At 37.2% G+C, this 18,606-nt stretch overlaps 1 protein-coding gene across 1 annotated transcript in view; it reads left to right on the forward strand.

Annotated features, from left to right (window-relative positions):
• The window catches only part of MDFIC (MyoD family inhibitor domain containing), a 99,364-nt gene extending 81,009 nt beyond the window's left edge, over positions 1–18,355 (forward strand). Inside the window, exon 5 of the mRNA XM_063726147.1 lies at positions 15,305–18,355. Coding sequence (XP_063582217.1) covers positions 15,305–15,552 — 248 coding nt within the window. The 3' untranslated portion in view covers positions 15,553–18,355. The remainder of the gene's footprint in view (positions 1–15,304) is intronic.
• Positions 18,356–18,606: the final 251 nt, after the last annotated feature.

The following is an 18,606-nucleotide window of genomic DNA, read 5'->3' on the forward strand; positions in this document are numbered from 1 at the left end:
ACTCTGTGGCAGATAAGTGCCACACTCTTCCAGGTACAGTTTGGGGACACAGCAGTGAACTACAAAGACAAGCAGACCTGCCCGCTCCCATTTTCCACAGTGGCCATCTCATTTTGGTGCTGTTCTTTTTAAAGAAGCACTTGGCAACTTTCCCTCCCCCCAGGGGAAGAAGAGGCCATCCAGCTTTTCCTCAGGGTCTCTCCACCCTGGGCCCTACCTACAAACCTACCTGATTCTGAGCCTGTTTTTACCTTCCATTCAAAGGAGGAGATACAGCTCTTCCTGTTGCAGCACACACCGCATCACTGCCCATCTTTTCATATACTCACTCCATTGAGTAGCCCTTTCTGCATTCGGTTTGAACTTTCTTCTGGAGAACAGTGAACATATGTTAAGTCTTTCCTGTCTAAGAATGTATGTGTAGTGAGTGTGTGTAGGTGGGAGTGTATCTTTTCATGGACTTTGCATCCTCAGTTTTCTCCTTCTGTTTACAAATAGATGTCTTGGAAAGATAGCTGCATGTGCGGTCCCTGTTCCCTCACTTTCCAGTCACTCCTCACGTCACTGCTATTCATTTCTAGCCCTAACACATCGCTAAAATTTCTCTGGCCAAACAGAGTATCTGATACAACCTCCTTGAAATATTGTTATCTCTCACTTCCATGGGATCTCCCTTTCCTAGAGTTTCTACTTCCATGTTTACTCCTCTGTCTCCTCTGCCAGCTCCTCCCTTCCTTAAATGCTTTTGTTACCTTGAATCTCTTGTCACTGAGTACATTCTCCCTGGGTGGCTGAATAAGCCCATTCACTATGACAGTTTCAGCCACCTTTCACCCCCTAGCCCCAGACTAACTATCCCCCAAACTCCGGATCATGGTCTGCAGCTGCCTCTTGGAACATTTCCTTTTGAGTATCCCCAGACTTAGCAAGGTTCACACTCAACATATTTTAAAACCAAACTGATTTCCTCCTGCATTTCTTCCTTAGTAAATGGCTTCAGAAACCAGGGAGTCACGCTTGACTCTTCTCATCACTGCTTCATCCAAGGTCTTATCAACTCATGCTAATCCTACTTTCTTGATATTTCCTCAAAGTCATCCTGTCTGACCCCATTGGCACTATATTATCACTGCATGTCGTTCCTGCTTCCTCATTTCTGACAAGGAAAATTGAAGATGTTTTACCTGGTTTCTTTAGATCCAACAAAATATGGAGCCACTGGCATCTCTAAAACTGTCAGCTTGCCTCTGTGTCTTTGCATAACTTCCCCACTGGCTGGAACAATCTTTGCTTTTATTTCATCTAACATATGCTTCTTCTTTAAGACACAACTCAGGAATCACCCTTACTTTCTCCTTCTACCCTATGCTCTCTCCTCTTCCCTTTCAGAGCTCCATCTTACAATCTGAATTGGATATTGGATATTCCATCCATTTGTGCCTCAGTTTTTCATCTGTAAAATGAGGTTAATAATGGCATTTATCTCATACAATTATTCTAAGAGTTTAGCAAGTAAATATTTATAAACTACTTACAGCAGTACCTGGACTGTAGTAAGCACTATATAAAAGGTTGCCAAATAAAAATTTAAAAAATACAACAAAATATGGAAACACTATATATTGGTGATGAGAACAGTCTTTGGAATCACATAGATCTAAATTTGAATCCCAGACCTCCCCTTAGTACCTTTGCACCTCAAGCCACTATATAAAGATTTTGAACCTCAGGTACCTCATCTATAAAATGAGCCAAATGTTTACCTTATGAGATTGTCTATCATGCAGAGGTAATGCCTGCGAGGCACTTACTATGTAACACCCCTTGCTCACTATTTACTCCAGTTGGGCATGGTGGCTCATGCCTATACTCCTAGTAGCTCATGCCTGTAATCCCAGCACTTAGGGAGGTAGAGGCAAATGGATAGCCTGAACCCAAGGAGTTGAAGACCTGCCTGGGCAATATAGTGAGAAGCTGTTCTCCACAAAGAGAAAAGAAAAAAAGGACAAAAAACGAAACAGTTGAACTCATTACTTACTCTACCAGCACGATGTGTTTGTTCAAATCACAACAGTTATCGCACTGTATTGTAACTATATTTTTATTTACCTACATTTTACGTTCCTTGATCTTTGTCTCTGAAGTTTGGGCAGAATCTGACATGTAGTCAAATGCCCAATGAAGACTTGTTGAATGAACATTTAACCATGAAGGTGTTGTCTCCAGGCTTCTATGCTGGTTAGGAATGAAGACTGTATTTATTCCATTTTTTTTCCACTTCCTATGCACTCACTGCTCTCAGAGAGTCTTTTGTGGCTAATTCCATGTGCCTCTAATGTCTTTAATGAACCAGAGTACACAGTTTACACTTTGACCATTGGCCATTATTTATATGAAGCCTACTTTCCAGGCCCACATTCAGCATCTATGACAAGGCAGGCAAGGCCCTGTCTTTGTGGGGTTTCTGTACAGTATGGCTATTTGCTCCTGGGGCTTAGCCAACTTACAGTCAACTTATATTCCGCATTAATTAACTTTCCATTCTGTTTTGAATATTGCATTAAACCCAGTAATGCTCCTGTTCAAGGCCAAGAAAATACCCTGTGCTAGATTTAACTATCTATTGGTTATAGAAAATAGATTATATCTTCCTAGAACTTTAGAGCTTGAAACAAACTTAGAGAGCATTTTCCCTTTCCTTGTATGTGTATCGACACCAAGTGAAATGACCTGTTCAAGATACTCACTCAGCCAAGTAGTGACAGAGCCAAGACCAGAAAGCTGGTTTTAAGTTTCCAGCATCACAATCCTTATACGTACGCTAATACTTGGCTGTCTTTGCCACTTATGAAGATGGAAAGGTGATCATTAATTGAAATACCTTTGTTTTTGTGCCCCCACTATGTTGTGTCCCTATTGCTAATAGCCTTATTTAAACCAAACAAACAGCTGTAACAGCCACAGACACTTACAACCCTTTCTTTTTGTAGTTCTGGCATTAGCTTGCCCAAATGGTAATAGGAAGTAATGAGCTGTGACAGGAATAACTCAGTTGGGGAGTGGCTCAGATGAAACGCAGGGGATTGGGAAGCACCTCAGGAAGAGGGTTTTAATTTTATCTTATTTTCCCCAGTTTAAAGTAATAATACACTAGGCCACAAAATTTTTATTGCATAAGAAAACTAGGTTTATTTGTTTTCAGCAATTTTAGAGTATGCTTGCAAACAACATGTTCATAGATCATTTTTGGCTCTGGAATTGTTTGTACACTAAATTAAGGCGGAGGTATTTATACCTTATAATTTCAGTGTCATGCGGTCCTGTTCATCTGTGGCTTGCAATAGTGCCTTAAAAAAATCAAATGGTATTAATAGATAACATGGGTGGAGAGGGAGGGATGTGGAAAGAGTAACAATGCCATCATTGATTCACAAATTAATTCCATAAATAATAGGATTTACCTCCTGTGCACTGCTTTGAAACGTGCTTTGGTGTCTCATTTCGCTGTAACATTTCACTCTGCTTGCTTCGCTTCATCTTGCCTGGCCTGTCTGTTAGACTGCTGTGCTTCTTTGGTTGGGGCCTGTCTCTTCTGTCAGGGCTGGGGAGTGCATCCTGGGTCTTCTCAGGCGAGGCTCCTCCTGCCTGTGTGAGGTCTGCACCTACTGCTGGGGATGCTGCCCTTGCCTCCAGGGGTCCTACAGGAACAGTCACTGCTGGGGACCTCTCAGCCCTTTGGATTGGAAAAGTGCTGTTTGGACTCTTGCTGAGCCCTGGCTGGTCAAGTGCCTGGAGAATTGTTGTGTATGATCCCAGTCCTGTGAATATTGTCAGTATCAGTCAGCTTTCTTTTAGTGTGTTTGTTTCCTCCCATGCTGCCATAAAGACCTTATGTCCTAGGTAACCTGGCCAACCCTGTGCATCTCTGTAGTAGGCTAATATCAGTGACTGAAAACACTGGATATGACCAAGGTGTTATTTTACTCATCATCATCATCATCGTCATCATCATCATCATCATCATCACCTTTTACAGAATCACCCAGTGGGTACATTATGGTTTAAGTTTTGTTAACAAGACAAAACTGATTTATTTTCATTTGTTACTTGCACAATGTATAAGCCAAAGACAAATGAAAAGAGATGAAGCTGAAATGTGAATTGTGAAATAAACACAGTTGGGAAAGTAAAATTGGAAAATATATTAAGCATCTGGGAGAGATTTTTTGGATTATTTTTACCCCAATATGCATTTTCATTAAAACTAGAGGATTTACTTGCATGTATTTTTGTCCTAGCCATAAATGGTATTGTTACCAACTTGAGTGAACTGTTGCACATTGATCATTTCTGGGAAAATGTGTTTAAGATCTAAAGTAGATTTTATTATCCAGAAATTATATTCAACTTTGTTATTATTTAAACTTCTTATATTAGAAATATTTCAACTGGCCAACTGAAAATAGCACCGAATAAGTTCAAGTAAAGTATAGTTTTACTGTTTTTGCTTTCTAGCTTCTGGAAAAAATAAATAGATAATAATTGAAATATGGAAAAAAGAGGTTATTATTTTTAAATCTTCAGCTGTAGCCAAACACAAGGTTACTAATTCTCTCTGGGCAGACTTATGCTTCACTCCTCTGCAAATTCTGTTGCTTAGAGTTACCTTCTTGGTTCATTCTTTCAAGTGTTTGAGCTGTGGTCAGAGCCTTTTACAAACCTCCTTAGGTTCAAATAGAATGGCCCGATGTCCGTGTGGTAATCAGAGTAAATGGAACATAGGTAGGTGGAGAGGTGTGGTTTTCCTAGAATAAATATTTTGCTATCATCTTCACTGCTGTCACAGTAATAATATTTAGTAAGCACTTGCATGTTAAATCCTTTATTAAGTACTTAATGTGCATTATCTCTTTTAATCTTCATCATAACCCTATGAGGACAGTAATGTTATTACCAGCTATTAAGCTTGTGATCTTAAAATGTAGAGATTCAGTAAGTGAATGTAAATATTATTTGCACCATTGATATTTTCTAGCCTTTCTTTCCCTCCTTTCTGCCCAAAAACTGACTTTCTGGGTAAAAAATTTTAAATAAGCACTTCTAATAACTAAACTTTTACCCCTCTTCAGATTTCTGTGTTAAGCTTCTAAGAATCAAAATATTTTCTGAGATCTATCTATCTATCGTGTGTGTGTGTGTATATATATATATATATATATATATATATATATTTCCTGGACTTTGTTTTGTTTTGCTTTTGATATAGAGCTCACTCTGACACCCAGGCTGGAGTGCAGTGGCATGATTATGGCTCACTATAGCCTCGACCTCCTGGGGCTCAGGTGATCTTCCCACCTTAGCACCCCCACCCCCCTACCCCCTCCCCAAAATAGCTGGGACTACAGATACCCGCCAGCATACTCAGCTAATTTTTTTTTTTGGTAGAAACAGAGTTTTGTCATGTTACCCAGGGTAGTCAAACTCCTGGGCTCAAGGGATCCGCCCACCTTGGGATTCTGCCCGCCTCGGGATTCCAGGAGTGAACTACTGCCCCCCAGCCTAATTTCTTAGACTTTGTAAAATGCATCTCTTTAGAAAGGACTACTTGACCAGTGCTAGAGTTAAGTCATGACCAACAATTACTGGATTTGATGTCTCTGAGAGTTTGGAATATTTAATGAATCAACCACAGATCAGGCAACAGGGTAAACAAATAGAAGGAAAAAATCTATGCTATCCACTCGCTGTCATTTAAAATATAAAAGCAACTCCCATAGGATGGAGATGGATTCTAGGATTTGCACCTGTGGTAGGAAACTTATTGAGGAGTCAGTTTGTGGGGTGTGGGAGGGCAGTGCTGTTTTTTTTTTTTCCTAGGTTCTTCTGACTTTGTTGAGAGGAAAGATAATAATAAAGATTATTGTTCAATTTCCCAAAGTATGGTGTTCTTTGTCCTGCAGTGGAAAATGTAGCTTTTCTCTAACTTTCTTTTTACCTCCTGACCCATCTCACTTTGTTCCCCACTAGGAAAATGTTGACTGGATTCTGGCTAAGATGTGTGGCCTCTTGGGAGAGTCTTGTGCCAGAGCGTTCTGTGTAAGAGGCTCACTTTAGGCCAATTTATTCAGGCAGCAGGTCAGGCTAGGGCTGTTGGCCAGAAGTGCTGTGCGTCCTCTGTCTTGGAGACATGGAGCTACTTGGAGCTGAGCTACCGTGTGGTATTAGTAAACATTTCCCGCCCCCGCACACACTTGAGGAGCAGAACTCCCCAGAGATGTCTGTGTCTTGTCCCTCACAGCTGGGTTTTCACAGAGGCTAGATGCTCACTTAGCCATCTCGGCTGTGATTCAGGATAACCACAGCCTGCTTCTAGCTTGCTTTTTGATTTTCCCATTGGGAAAGAACAGTCGCAGTAAAGCAGTATCTAGGAAGAGGAAAGCCTTCACCCAGTCAGACTTCTGCACAGAGTCCTCTTATACCACCACTGGGCAGATGATAGTCATAGCAGCTAAAGAATGAGGAACAACTGGGGGTGCTCTGTGGTGTTGATGTTAAAGCTACAGAGTCAGGTTTGACCTCAAAGCAATTTCCTAAATTACTAAATACACATAACTCTTATTGTTCATGTTTTAATCCGTGGTCTTTGGTATATTATTGGCCTGTTAAATGCTAATAAACCTTTGTTTCTCAGCATGTAGTTTACATGATGGGGACTTGATTAAGAAAGTACTTTCAAGCATCTTATTTCATAGGAAACTTTATTAGAGATAAGAACCATTCAAATCTGCATTCTCTTAAAAATGGGTTGTGAGTTATTCTCAGAATTCTCTGCTGTCTGTCCTTTCCTGTACTCCACTTTAGCTGTTTGGTATCTCTGTTCCAGGAAATTCAGAGCACCTGTCATACCACATCTTAAAAGGAGGAAATGACAGAGATAAAAGAGGCTCATTTAGAGGAGAGCTGAGTTTATTGTGTAAATAGTTTTCTGATGACTCAATCAGGGTTCCTTTCACTTTAATAAACTGCATTCCTCATATTCCCTAGTGTAATTTGGCCACATACTGATCAGGTATCCGTATCAATTGGGATAATTTCATTATAAACTTACTTGTTTTTACAAAAGCTAATCTTCACTTTCATTTTAAGCAGCACAGAGTTCCTGGGATCAGTCACAGACATTTTCACCAGACTTCTAAGATGCCGTTTAAGTCAATTCCAATTGTTACTTTAATGCTGTTGAGGAGCTAGAAGCTCTCCAGATAACAGGCCAGCTGCCTGAGCATAACACTGATGACCTTTCATAGGACTCAAAGATTTTGTTTGGGATTGTGTCTTTGGTAATTCATAACAGGTTTTGTTGCTTTTTAAATCAAACATGGTAAAGATTTCCTTTTATGCTCTCCTTTTAGCTACTTGGCTTCTGGAGTGTTACTTTGTTTTCCTAAATTTACAGTAGCTGCCAGTCTTGTGCTGAGTTCTCCTCCAAGTACACTGAATTGTGCAATTCTTGCTTGGCCCAGTTTTGGACAGACATCTTTCCCAGAACCCAGTGGGCTTCTCAGAGGTTAAACAGTTTTGGCAAAAACTGTAAATAATGACTGAATAAAACCATAAAAACTGAAATCTCAAGAACAGGGGAAAAAGATGATTCCTGACTGCAAGCCACATGGATGCAGAGGACCCATTTTTTTAAAAAAAGTTTGTTTCTCTATTCAATCCTTTTTAAGTTTGATCATTCTTATGATCTTCTCTTTGCCTCAAATAAAACCACCATTATCGTGCCTTTTATGATTCTTGATTCCTGTTGGCAGTGGTAGGGATAGGAACTATAACAACTGTTTCTTCTTAGTTTATTTTAACCTTTTCATTACCCTGAGTCACAGTCAAACTATGACTTAGAAATAGAAGGTTACAAATAGAAGGGTTTTATAAAAAGACCCACAAAAAAAAATTCATTTTTGACAAGGAATAACAATCAGATCATTTAAAGATTTGGTGGAATTTAAGGAAACTTTTTTGGCTAATTTTTTGTTGTAATTTCTAGATATTTTTCTATTTAAAAAATATAGAATATGAATGTGTTTCTGGTAGATACTTCTGTAGATACATCTTGTTTAATATCTCTATGATCTTGTAAATGCATTTTGGTTTGCGGCTTCTCTAGATGCCTGTTAATAGATTTGGTTTTTCAGAGTAACCCAAAGTACTTTTCTAGTAAATTATAAAGGACTTTGTTTTAAAACAATGTCTCCATTTTGTAAGTTTTAATATTTACATAAATAGCTACTGCATATGGAGGTCTTGATCATGTAACTGCAGTCCTTAACGTTTATGTTTATTATTATTATTATACTTTAAGTTTTAGGGTACATGTGCACAATGTGCAGGTTAGTTACATATGTATACGTGTGCCATGCTGGTGTGCTGCACCCATTAACTCATCATTTAGCATTAAGTATATCTCCTAAAGCTATCCCTCCCCTCTCCCCCCACCCCACAACAGTCCCCAGAGTGTGATGTTCCCCTTCCTGTGTCCATGTGTTCTCATTGTTCAATTCCCATCTATGAGTGAGAATATGCGGTGTTTGGTTTTTTGTTCTTGCGATAGTTTACTGAGAATGATGATTTCCAATTTCATCCATGTCCCTACAAAGGACATGAACTCATCATTTTTTATGGCTGCATAGTATTCAATGGTGTATATGTGCCACATTTTCTTAATCCAGTCTATCATTGTTGGACATTTGGGTTGGTTCCAAGTCTTTGCTATTGTGAATAGTGCCGCAATAAACATACGTGTGCATGTGTCTTTATGGCAGCATGATTTATAATCCTTTGGGTATATACCCAGTAATGGGATGGCTGGGTCAAATGGTATTTCTAGTTCTAGATCCCTGAGGAATCGCCACACTGACTTCCACAATGGTTGAACAGTTTACAGTCCCACCAACAGTGTAAAAGTGTTCCTATTTCTCCACATCCTCTCCAGCACCTGTTGTTTCCTGACTTTTTAATGATTGCCATTCTAACTGGTGTGAGATGGTATCTCATTGTGGTTTTGATTTGCATTTCTGTGATGGCCAGTGCTGGTGAGCATTTTTTCATGTGTTTTTGGCTGCATAAATGTCTTCTTTTGAAAAGTGTCTGTTCATCTCCTTCGCCCACTTTTTGATGGGGTTGTTTGTTTTTTTCTTGTAACTCTCTCACTACTCCTATTCAACATAGTGTTGGAAGTTCTGGCCAGGGCAATTAGGCAGGAGATGGAAATAAACGGTATTCAATTAGGAAAAGAGGAAGTCAAATTGTCCCTGTTTGCAGATGACATGATTGTATATCTAGAAAACCCCATTGTCTCAGCCCAAAATCTCCTTAAGCTGATAAGCAAATTCAGCAAAGTCTCAGGATACAAAATCAATGTACAAAAATCACAAGCATTCTTATACACCAATAACAGTCAAACAGAGAGCCAAATCATGAGTGAACTCCCATTCACAATTGCTTCAAAGAGAATAAAATACCTAGGAATTCAACTTACAAGGGACGTAAAGGACCTCTTCAAGGAGAACTACAAACCACTGCTCAATGAAATAAAAGAGGATACAAACAAATGGAAGAACATTCCATGCTCATGGGTAAGAAGAATCAATATCATGAAAATGGCCATGCTGCCCAAGGTAATTTATAGATTCAGTGCCATCCCCATCAAGCTACCAATGACTTTCTTCACAGAATTGGAAAAAACTACTTTTAAAGTTCATATGGAACCAAAAAAGAGCCCGCATCACCAAGTCAATCCTAAGCCAAAAGAACAAAGCTGGAAGCATCATGCTACCTGACTTCAAACTATACTACAAGGCTACAGTAACCACAACAGCATGGTGCTGGTACCAAAACAGAGATATAGATCAATGGAACAGAACAGAGCCCTCAGAAATAACGCCACATATCTACAACTATCTGATCTTTGACAAACCTGAGAAAAACAAGCAATGGGGAAAGGATTCCCTATTTAATAAATGGTGCTGGGAAAACTGGCTAGCCATATGTAGAAAGCTGGAACTGGATCCCTTCCTTACAACTTATACAAAAATTAACTCAAGCTGGATTAAAGATTTAAACGTTAGACCTAAAACCATAAAAACCTTAGAAGAAAACCTAGGCATTACCATTCAGGACATAGGCATGGGCAAGGACTTCATGTCTAAAACACCAAAAGCAATGGCAACAAAAGCCAAAATTGACAATTGGGATCTAATTAAACTAAAGAGCTTCTGCACAGCAAAAGAAACTACCATCAGAGTGAACAGGCAACCCACAAAATGGGAGAAAATTTTCGCCACCTACTCATCTGACAAAGGGCTAATATCCAGAATCTACAATGAACTCAAATGTTTGTTTTAAATTTATAGATTTGTTTCTTTTGATTGAGACATCATCTCCCTCCACACTGCCTTCTCTCTTATGTCTATTTTAACAATGCAACTGGCAGTTTATTAATTCTTCAACTTAGTGATGACTTTGTTCTTACATATTGAAGGGTAACATTTATTTTCAACTTTTTATTAAAACGAAAATTCAGAATAATTTTTTAAAAAGAAAAGGAACACAAACCAAGGCTAAAAACAGATAGATGAACAAAACAAATCAGCAGAAAGTTTTGGATTTGTAACTGATCTTCCTCCAAGGAACATCAACCCAGTGTTAGAAGTGACCCACTCCTGTAGCAGCAGCATAGCTTGCTGACTGAGAGCATGGTCTCAGGAGGTTAACTGCCTGGGTCCTGATCCTGTTTCTGCTACTCACTCCCTCTGTGATGTTGGGAAAATTTCCTAAATTTTCTGTGAATCAGTCTCTGCATTGGTAAAATAGGCATAATACCAGTATGACTTCTTAGGAGTATTATTAGAATAAAATTAATCAATATTTATAAAGACCTTACAAGAGAGTTTAGTACAAAGTAAGTTTCTAATTTTTTTTCAAAAATGAAAAATTGATGAAAACATTTCTACTTTTAAGATAATATGTTTCTCAATTTTGAAAACAGCAAATAAATACTTCTCCTGCATTGAAGCTAGAGCTCCTATTCTAGTAAAGCAACCACTTACACCAATTAGTTATAGAAAACAGGTTTTGTTGAAGAAGATAAGTTAGCAAAGGAGTGTTTGATCTATTTAGACCTAAGAACTAAAAAAAAATTCTTTGTCTACTAAAAATAAAATGATATTTTAACAGGCAAATTAATTTGTAAATCTTGTTTACTAAAGTAGGAGTTATGAGAGATTCATTTCTTGGCTTAAGGCTTTTAAAATCTTAATGACGTGTCATTGTAGTCTAAGATCTGGAAGAAATATTAATTCTCAAATGAATATATCCTATGGGAGGCAACTAGTGGTTTAGTTTGGAATGTCACTCCCATCTCTTTTCATCCTCAGGGCTATTGATCTCACACCAATCACATCCAATCTCTCTCTCCTAATTGCTTATTGGTTTCTTCCACCTTTCTGTCATTGGCATAACTGAGTTCCTTGTTTTGAATCAGACACTAAAACTTTTTTATTTCATTCTGCTATCAAATCTTATTAACACCTCTTCTTCTTTATGCTGACTAATTATCAGATTTTTCTATCTGTCGCTTAACTTACTCAGCCATGTAATCCCATATCCAGTGTTATCAAACAAGATTTAATTTAGCTTTCCCTTCCTCACCTTAAACTCTCTGAGTTCAAAAGTTAACTTATCTCCCTTTTGTTAGTTTATTTTCATTAAGACAAGTCACATTCTGAGAGAAGACAATCATTTAACAAAGGACCAGTATCTCGAATATCTGAAAAAGCTTTACAAATTAATAAGAAAAAGGAGGCAACCCAATATAAAAGTTAGGGAAAAACATGAACACGCTGAACACACACTTCAAAGAAGAGAAAAATGAATGGCCAATGAACATGAAAAAATGTCCAAACCTATTAGGAAACAAGGAAAGGCAAAATAAAACCACCATGAGACTCCATTTCACACACAACTTGCACATGTTAAATTGTGACAGTTTCAAAGATTGGTGAGAATGTGGAGTAATGAGCACTCTCACACTTGGTTTGTGGGAGTAAATTTTGGAGCAACAATCTTGGGAACAAATTTGGCATTATCTAATAAGATTAAAGATGAGCAAGCCTGTGACCCAACCATCCTACTGCTGGTTACTTAGCATGTATGTTAGGAGACTTGGATAAGATTGTTTCAAACTGCAATATTAAGAACAGCAATGTTAGGAGCACCAAAAACACTGGTGATGACCAAAATATCTATAGATAGTAGAGTGAGACTGGGCACAATGGCTCACACCTGTAAACCCAGCACTTTGGGAGGCCAAGGCAGGTGGGTCACCTGAGGTCAGGAGTCCGAGACCAGCTTGTCCAACATGGTAAAACCTCATCTCTACTAAAAATACAAAAAATTAACCAGGCATGGTGGCCGGCACCTGTAGTCCCAGCTACTGGGGAGGCTGAGGCGGAAAATCGCTTGAACCCAAGAGGCAGAGGTTGCCATGAGCCAAGATCGCACCACTGCACTCCAGCCTGGGTGACAGAGTAAGACTCTGTCTCAAAAAAGAAAAATAAAAAATAGTAGAATGGATAAATCAATCATTATATATTAATTCAATGGAATACTAAGCACCTGGAAAATGAGTGAACCACAGCTACATGAATCAACATAGATAAATCTCAAATACAGGATGTTGAGCAGAAGATGCTACTCACAGCAATTTGCAGAGTATAGTTTCTATTCTGATATATTTTTTAGGGGTGTGTACACATGTACTGCTGTGAAAAATACAATAAAAAGCAAAGGAAAGATCATTTAATATTTAATATTTAAGACAGTGGTTACTTCTATGGAGAGGAAGACAGATTCAGGAAAGGACCAAAGGAAGCTTCAAAAATATTGTAACCATCTATTTCTAAGGCTAGACGAGACATTCTTTCCCCTTTAAAATGGATAGACCCATTACATATAGTTCTATGTCTGATAAATTTTATGACTAGTATATAAATAATTTACATAATCAATAACTACTCTTAGGCTTTTAAAAATAGTCAGTTAAAGGTTCTTCAATGTCAAGTGGGTTTTTGTAGAGTCCCTCCCTCAATCTTGATATTTAAGCATTGCATAGTGGAATAGAAAGTTAAGGTTTCAGTGAGGTATTGTTGGAATTAGATAATATGGATATTCACTTGAAGGTACATTGAATAAAACCGGCTTGCTACCAGTTAAACACTATCTTCTGAGTAATAATGAAGCTAGCTCTTTATAACATTACAAATATTTTACAAATCATGACGATAATGTAATTCTGGAAAAACTCAACTGAATAGAGTCATATAAGAAAGATGCTGCGATGAAAGTATGGAAACAGTGTTGATAGAGGGAAACCACGGACACTGTCTAGAAATCCAGAACGTTGTAAGGTTATGGGCCTTTATTCATGTAGGTGGATTTTAGAGATCCCCTGAAATGATTGGTTACTACCAGAAATCAATATTAGGGGAAGATGGAGAGACCTGAAAACTCTCACAACTCTGTTTTTGTTTTTGTTTTTCCAATTGCTGCATGGACCATCATATGTAAAAGTGGGCTTGGCACTAAAAAGAAAGGAAAGAACAGTGTGTCCTTCTACAGACACAACTCTGGAATTTCCTTTTTGAGTTCTCTCTGACCCTTCCTCCTTTTCACCATCTGCCAGGTGGAGTGTATGACTTTGTGTTTCCACATTTTCTCCTTTCATGCCCTGAATTCTCTGCAAAGTTAGAGACTGCAGAGAAACAGAGGGGTGTTCAAGGAGTTAGGGAGTTTATGATGGGATGCTTAGGGATAGGCCTGTAGAGTTAAGAGACTGCTGTAGGTACACTGGTGTTTGTTTTTCTTAACCTGAAGCATTTGTAGCCGAGGAATTTATAGTAGAGGGATTCTGTCAATTCACATCTACTTGCAGTTATATGGCATTCCATAGAGAAGAGCATGATTTTTTATTATAGCATGGCTGCCAAGCAACAAGCTGGTTTTCTTTCCTTCATCTTTGGTTTTCACAGTTTGCTGACACTCCATCGAAGGCACTTAATTTTAATGCCAAATACAGAAACACAAAGGACATGTGACAATGGGAAGAGGGTGGGGTTGTTGTGTCTTATCGCTATTGTGGGTTGTGGAATCTTCTTATTAAAACTTACATTATACAAAATACAAAAACAAAAAAACAAGGAACCCACACAAAACAACCCAGAATTAATTCTGGTAAAAATTCACAACTATTTCTGATATGAGGCAAATGTCTTATAACATTGGTTTTAAATGATGTTATTACATGTGTTAAAGTTATCTAGAAATAGAAATTTCCTTCCATTACTCCTCTCACTTGCCCCAGAATTATAAAGGAATGGACATTAGAACATTAGAATCTGAATTTATTAAATTATAATCTGTTTGATTTCTCAACTTTTTTATCAGTTTATGAAGTTTAATGAACATTGTTGTTTAGAGAGGCATTACATTATTAGAGATGTGTCAGGAGATAACAGAGATGTTAAAGTTCTTTGCCACCAAAGGAAGTGGGAAAGCAATGTTACTGTGTCATTATTCACATTTGCTAAGGTACAAATTCCTTTGTTAGAAGTAGGCAGAAGAATCACTCTAGAAATGATAGTTGGACCCAACCAGAGAGTCTCACTGTTTTTATTTAATATTTGTGAAATAAAAAGCCTAAAACCATGAAATTGAATCATTTGTATTGGAAAGTGAAGTCTTAATGGATTCTGGTTTAACTATTGAATTAATTTTTCAATAATACATAAAATATTTCTTATTTAAATTTGTTCTTTTCCAATTTTAGAGCAGGTGGGTGGACCAATTGAAGGAAATTTCTATTTCTGAAGGACTTTAATAACTATAATGCAATTGTTTTAGCCCAGTGTTATAAAAAGCAATAGGATATAGAAAGATGAGTAAGAAGGATAGAGAAGTGGTATCTAGGACTAAGGGTCATTGCACAGTTTGTGAGAGTAATAATCTAATACATGTGAACACATGTGCATACACACAATACTTTTTTTTTTTCAAACTAAGTACTTCTAAAGATCATTCATCTAGAGTTTAACTTAAGCTCCTTTTTGAGCTTCCAGCTCACAAAGCAAACTTCATTTGGGTTGTGGATTACTTAACTATTTTGCTCAATTCTTATTGAGTCAATTGATAACATGTATTTTGTGTTCCTCCTTTTTCTCACTATATGGTCTCCTCATCACTGAAAATGAAGATTGTTGTGTCCACTGCATCCTGGCTTGCTTGTTCTGCGAATTCCTGACCCTTTGCAATATTGTCCTGGGACAAGCATCATGTGGCATCTGCACCTCAGAAGCCTGCTGCTGTTGCTGTGGTGACGAGATGGGGGATGACTGTAACTGCCCTTGTGATATGGACTGTGGCATCATGGATGCCTGTTGTGAATCATCAGACTGCTTGGAAATCTGTATGGAATGCTGTGGAATTTGTTTTCCTTCATAAATATTTATCTTTTGTTTGTGTTAAAACTGGAGAGTGTTTAAAAATTTACTTTTGAGGGGAAGAAAAGCACATTGTAAAATTCTCATGAAACAACATGGAATTTGCACTGTTAACTCATTATTGTAAGTAGTCTCTGGAAGCCTTTTTACTTTAACCAAATCTTCATGGTTTAATATGTGAAAATTTAACTACTTTAACTAGTTTTATAAACTTCTTAATATGTTACAATAACTTAGGGACATTTTGACACCCCCCTCCCCAAATGTTAAATGTCTTCTCCTTTTTCACTGATATTTCTGTTTCTTCTAACCATTCTCAGGAGCACTTTGCTCCAAATATATTATTTTCCAGTGTGTATTTAAACCAGGCAGTTTATTTTGATATGTATCTATTCATGATTGAAAGAAAGCAGTCTTGGCCAGGCACGGTGGCTCACGCCTGTAATCCTGGCACTTTGGGAGGCCAAGGTGGGCAGATTGCCTGAGCTCAGGAGTTCGAGACCAGCCAGGGCAACATGGTGAAACCCCGTCTCTACTAAAATACGAAAAGTTAGCTGGGCGTGGCGGTGTGTGCCTGTAGTCCCAGCTACTCGGGAGGCTGAGGCAGGAGAATTGCTTGAACCCGAGAGGCGGAAGTTGCAGTGAGCCGAGATTGTGCCACTGAACTCCAGCCTGCACTCCAGCCTGGGCAACAGAGCGAGACTCCATCTCTGAATAAATAAATAAATACATACATACATACATAAATAAACCAGTCTTTATTTTAAAAGAAACTTTAGGAAACAAACCCACATAATAGTTGGGAACCAGTGTTGATCTCTCTCCCTTACCTTCTTCACTTGTTCAACAGACTCTGAATGGCTACTGTGTAGACTCTCTTCCTCAGACTGTGGGGACAGATACAATTCCACTCCTGTCCACAGGAACATGAGATTTAGCAGACTAAGGAGATCTGTAAAGAATGAACCATACCACAAGGCATACTGAAGTGAGGATTATAAGAGAAATAAATTGAAAATGCTGTCGGAATATGCAGAAAATTGCTACCAGAATATTCAGTAAGGCTTCAGGGAGAATGTGGCATTTGAGGACTCTCTTAGAATGAGTGATTCATCTGCTATTTAAATGAATTATTTAGATTTTTGACGAAGTTTTAGGTGGACACCCTAAACTGTGTGTGCCTTTAACCAGTTAAAAGAATAGTGCCTTCAGCATACTTTTTTATTAGTTGTAGGAATATAGCTTTTTAAACAAGCTATAAAGTTTAAACTAACTAAAAATATGCATTTTCTTACACATAATTTAAATGTTATCATACTTTTTTTGATGAAACATAATGCCTTAGTAAAATAACTCTATTTAATAAAGAAGATTGAGTACTCTGACACATTTCATTTAAATTAGGAAATTTTTAATATTAAAATCCTAGTTTTATGAGTTATTGAAAGGCTTTCTTTTCTTTTGAGAGCTTTAGGTCTTTTTGGGATGAGAACATTTTAGTTGTTTGGTTTGTTTCTTAAGCAGTGCTATTTTTTGTAAACACAGATAAATGGAAACCATTCTTTTCAGTGCAGAAGAAATCTAGATATCCACTACTGTGACCAAATTTCTGTATTACGATTTTATGTTAAATTAAACTAATATGGCAGGTTATAATGATCCTTAAGTGTAAAGAAATCAGTCAATTACAAGACTAATTATATAGTTATTGAGACGTAGCGTGTGTGGCTTAGATGAAAGGGAGAGTGAATTTTCATACCATGCACTCTCCTACTCAGTTTGATCTCTCTAAAATTGTAGTTTGGTTTGATTTAATGTACTTCTTAGTAGAAGTTTTGAAAGTATGCTTTGGGATTAATAATTATTTTTATTTTTTCTGGCTGAATATCAAATTGATAGTAACAACAGAAGCATAATTTTAGGAAGGCTTTCGCAAGCCTAGCCTTTTAAGAGAGGTTTTTAACCTGAAGCATGAGAATATATCACCTGTGGTTTTTCCTTTGAGATGAAACCTAGTTTCTAGTTATATCAATACTTAAAGGGCTTAAAAAAGAAAAAACTTAGCAAACTTTTGAATCTTTCTTTTATTGCTATTTACACATACATACACACATACAAAACCTTTAAATTTTGGGATCTGAATATAATTCTGGTAAACAGCTGTCTTCATTTTTCTCCTCTAAAGAACTTAATTCATTTGTTACATAAAATATAAGGAAATCTTTGTACTCTTTTACAGTAACCACAATCTAAATATTTACATATACCCAAAATTAACTTATGCTCATATATTAGGATGTGAGAATATCATCTGTTTATGGACACATGAAACCTCCTAATGACCTGGAATTGTTAGAATATTTGACTTTTTATATGCAAAGTTTTTCAACCAAGTGATTTGTCTAATATTTAAACATGTACTGGCACAATTTGTGATGAAAATATTAGCACATTTGAAATAATGTTTCTGCATAACAGAGAATGTTAATGGATACCAGAATTTTATTTTTGTATTTATGTTCATAGTACGTTTCCTCTTGTCTACTCCAGACAGTCATTCCATAAAGCATTTGTATAATTAAAAGGAAAACAGAAAAAGGAAAAGTAGGCAAATGTGAAAATAGTTTCAATATATCTTATGATTTCTTAATGTAAAATGTTTTGTTGAAGTATATGGCTATCATGACTAAGTGCTAGAATTTGTAGTTATAGGCGGTGTCCTTTTAAATGTGGAAAGGCTTTTAAAATATTTTAAAACTGGACCTGTATTATCCTGAATACACTATTTTGAAAATTTTTAAAAATGACTTCTTTATTTTGCTTTACCATATGTTTATATCTAATTGACATATTGACTAATATTTGAAAGAATTCAACCATAAGTTAAAACCTGAAGGTTGTCTTTATCCTGTTTCACCCCTGTCTGAAGATTTCCTAGTCTTCTTATGTGAATCACATGACTCATGTCCATAAATGAACTATGAAAGATATCGATCAGTTTATGATCATTGACATGTGATTTCAAAACACGGTGTTCTTTTAAAAATCTATAATA

The sequence above is a fragment of the Pongo abelii genome, chromosome 6 (assembly GCF_028885655.2).
Source record: "Pongo abelii isolate AG06213 chromosome 6, NHGRI_mPonAbe1-v2.0_pri, whole genome shotgun sequence".
NCBI lineage: Eukaryota > Metazoa > Chordata > Mammalia > Primates > Hominidae > Pongo > Pongo abelii.